This window comes from Nestor notabilis, unplaced genomic scaffold (genome assembly GCF_000696875.1).
Source record: "Nestor notabilis isolate BGI_N333 unplaced genomic scaffold, ASM69687v1 scaffold8676, whole genome shotgun sequence".
In the NCBI taxonomy this organism is placed as follows: Eukaryota; Metazoa; Chordata; class Aves; order Psittaciformes; family Psittacidae; genus Nestor; species Nestor notabilis.
This window is the reverse complement of record NW_009932405.1, coordinates 2,555-5,769: the sequence shown is the minus strand read 5'-3', so window position 1 is coordinate 5,769 and position 3,215 is coordinate 2,555. Positions and strand designations below refer to the sequence as shown.

General features: G+C 46.2%; 1 protein-coding gene across 1 annotated transcript in view; it reads right to left on the bottom strand.

Annotated features, from left to right (window-relative positions):
* Positions 1 to 4: 4 nt before the first annotated feature.
* LOC104407180 (A disintegrin and metalloproteinase with thrombospondin motifs 1-like) overlaps positions 5 to 3,215 on the bottom strand; it is a gene marked incomplete at its 3' end in the record, with an annotated part of 5,601 nt that continues 2,390 nt past the window's right edge. The window contains 6 exon segments of the mRNA XM_010016377.1: positions 5 to 235; positions 237 to 522; positions 900 to 1,075; positions 1,957 to 2,132; positions 2,235 to 2,421; positions 2,667 to 2,953. Coding sequence (XP_010014679.1) covers positions 5 to 235; positions 237 to 522; positions 900 to 1,075; positions 1,957 to 2,132; positions 2,235 to 2,421; positions 2,667 to 2,953 — 1,343 coding nt within the window.

Sequence of the window (3,215 nt, the reverse complement as noted above, 5' to 3'; positions counted from 1 at the left end):
GCCCCTGGGGATCCCGGCACTCCACTGCCCGCCGCTGCCAGCCCGAGCCACACGACTTGGAGCACTCGCCCCACTCCTCGATGACCCACTCGGAGGAGATAATCTCCCTGATGGCGTTGAAGGACTCTTTCTTTCTACTGGGTGTTTTCTCTGACCCAGGCTGCGCGGGCTTCTTCACAAAATAGGTGAACTTGATCTTGGGCTGTGGCAGGGCTCCCAACGCGGGGAACTGGCAGGTCTCCCACCGTGAGCACCTGGATGGTCAGGGGCTCCTTCAGAGGGCTGAAACTGCGGATCCTCTCCAGGGCGGCAGAGGAGCCGCTGTACCTTAGCACGCTGCCCTTGTAGGTGATGTCCTGCTCCAGCGTTGACAGGGTGTAATCACCGTTGAGGACGTAGGTGCCATCTGCAGCTTTGATGGCAAGGAAGCTGCCGTCATGCCTTGCACCCCTGTGGTTTCGCTGCTTCACCTCGATGTTTGTCGCCCCAGCTGGGATGGTGACAACATCATGGTAGCCAGGTCTGACCAAGAGAAAAGAGAAAGACTGAGTCCTCTGCTCTTCCCTGGGAAAGGGAAGAAGCTGCCCAGCACAAAACTGAATTTCATTTGAAGATGAAGCATTAAACTCATGAGCTCCCACCTACTCGAATTAATGGACTATGGGATTTGCAAAATCACATCCCAAATTACTGCTACAGTAGAGGCATGTCCACATGTAAGAGGCTTTCTTTAACTGGGATCCATCTCACTTTAAGTTATCTTTAATCAGGTGGCTCTGAGAGATCAAATCTCAGTTCCAACGATAAACTGGGACAACACCTCACCGACTTGGAAACCCAAAACTTACACCAATGAAAAATTCACCAGAATAAAATAATAGCAGCAGTCCCATACTCACTTTGCTCTAACAAGCGTGCCAGACACTTTCTTGCAAGTGGATCCATTGCCACCACAGATACCGCATTTGTCAAACTTCTTATTGGACCCTATCATACGGTCACAGCCAGCCTTTACGCACTGTCCCTGGACACAGACGGAGGTGGAATCGGGACTACACAGGGTACCATCCACAACCTTTGTAGAAAACAAGCAGTAGGGCATTTGATTAGAAGATGCACATTACTTTGAAATTGCTTAATACAGACACATACCAAATGCAAAATATGGACAGGTGAAAGATTGCAGCACCCCTATTTTCAGGGCTTTTGAAACTCAAACCCAAAGCTGCCCACAAACAGTTGGAGATATGTCATGTTATTTTCATCCCACTTGCAAAAATGATGCCAGGGTGACAGGAGAAAACAATCAGAGTTTTTTAATACCCCTCCCACCCAAAAAACCCCACAGAAATGTCTTACTGATTTCATGTAAAAAAAGAACTTTGTTCTCTAATGTCCCTAGAAGGTAGCCATGTCCTCGAAGCACAGGACCAAAATTACCTTTAATGGTGTTCAATGTACCCTTTATTTCTAGGAGTACTGTCCTAAAAAAATTTGTGTGTCATCACCCTGGTAGTTATCGGCTCTCACCATTGTATGACAGCGAGTTCAAGTAGCTATGCAAGATGAACATTTTCCTTTTGTTTATTTTAAGCTGTCAGCATATTAGTAACTTGCATGAGAAAGCACCAATGTTTTGGCAAAGAGCCACCACAGTTTTCCAAACCTATCTCAATGTAATCACATTGGTGTTAGGAGAGGAAAGGAAACTAGGGTGGAGTGGGTAGAGGCGGCGGTACGTGTGAAGTAACTGGAAGGACTGTGCCAGAATGTTTAAAGCATGCTTGCACTGATCAAGCTGTACGTGGAGGAAGAGGAGAAGGAAGAATCTAGCTGATATATGAGAAAGACATGATTTCAGATTTCTGCACTGCTTGACTCTTAACTTCACCTAAAGATTAGAGGAAACAAAAGTCCAATTCATGATTAATTGGAAGAAGTATGGTTTTGACATACCTTTGGCTGTAAAACAAAGAAGTATCCTGTTCCTTTTGCTCGGCAGACCAGCTTGCATCTGTCCTTCGGAGACACACCGGCAAACTTGGGTGTCCACTCCACGGCAGGTCCACTTCCAAAGGGAGACTTGGAAAACTCATTGTGCCTTTCGCATTGTTCCTCCCTAAAGGTTTTGCCTGCAGGCAGAGGAAAGACAGGTGGACATGAGATCATCTTCTGTACATGCCATTTCTCCACAAGATACCCTTTCTCTGCCTCAGAAATGAGGAAAAGATTACCATCGTTGTCCGGACAGTCCTCGATGTTACATGATCTGTATTGCACCCGCTTCCCTTCACAGTATTTCCCCCCATTCCTTGGGACAGGGTTGTCACACTCCCTGAAGGAGTACTGCACTCCACCACCGCAGGTCCGGGAGCACTCTCCCCAGGACCCCCAGGACCCCCAGCTCCCATGCACTGGTGTCTGGAAGGACAAGCAAAAGCAGAAAGAAAAAGTTAATACAGTAAAAGCAAAGCAAAACAAAAGCAAACCACAAACCCAACAATCATGCTCATTTCTACCTAAGCCAGTTGCAGAAAAAAATCTGTTTGTTATATCAGCTATCTGCCTCCATTTGTTCAAGCCCTTTTAACTGATTACTCCCACTGAAGAAATATACATGCTGCAGTGCAACCCAAGATGTATTCCGATTTCTTTTTTATACTTACATCATAATGCTTCTTCTCAGTCTTATTCACACACTTGCCATTCATGCACCACTTCCCTTCCCCGCAACTGGTGCCGTCTGCCCAAGGGAAGTGTTTGGTTTGGCACACAAGCAGTCCTCCAGAAGTGCCAGTACACCACAGCGTCGTACACGTACTGGCTGCATCAGGGCAGTGCTTGGACTCATCTCCAAATGTAAACTGGCACTGTCTGTTTGCATCGTACAACGTGCCAGGCAAGTCAGAAGGAAGCTGTATTGGCTTGTGGGGCTTGTCCAAAAGACACTCACCTGAAAACGAAGAAAAAAGAAAAATAATAGAAAAAAAAAAGCAGACAATTGTGTCAGCAAGTCCAGTTTCAAAAGGGAACTGCATGTGCTTTGTAATGTAAGCCTTTGAGTCAGTTTGTGCATAGTTTTTCTTAAAGGGTCTTCTGAATTCATTGGCAGCATTTAAAAGGTTAACTCTGCTGTAGCAGAAAGCACTCTTGAGAAAAAAAGGAGGAAGGAAGGAAGGAAGGAAGGAAAAAAGGAAGGAAGGAAGGAAGGAAGG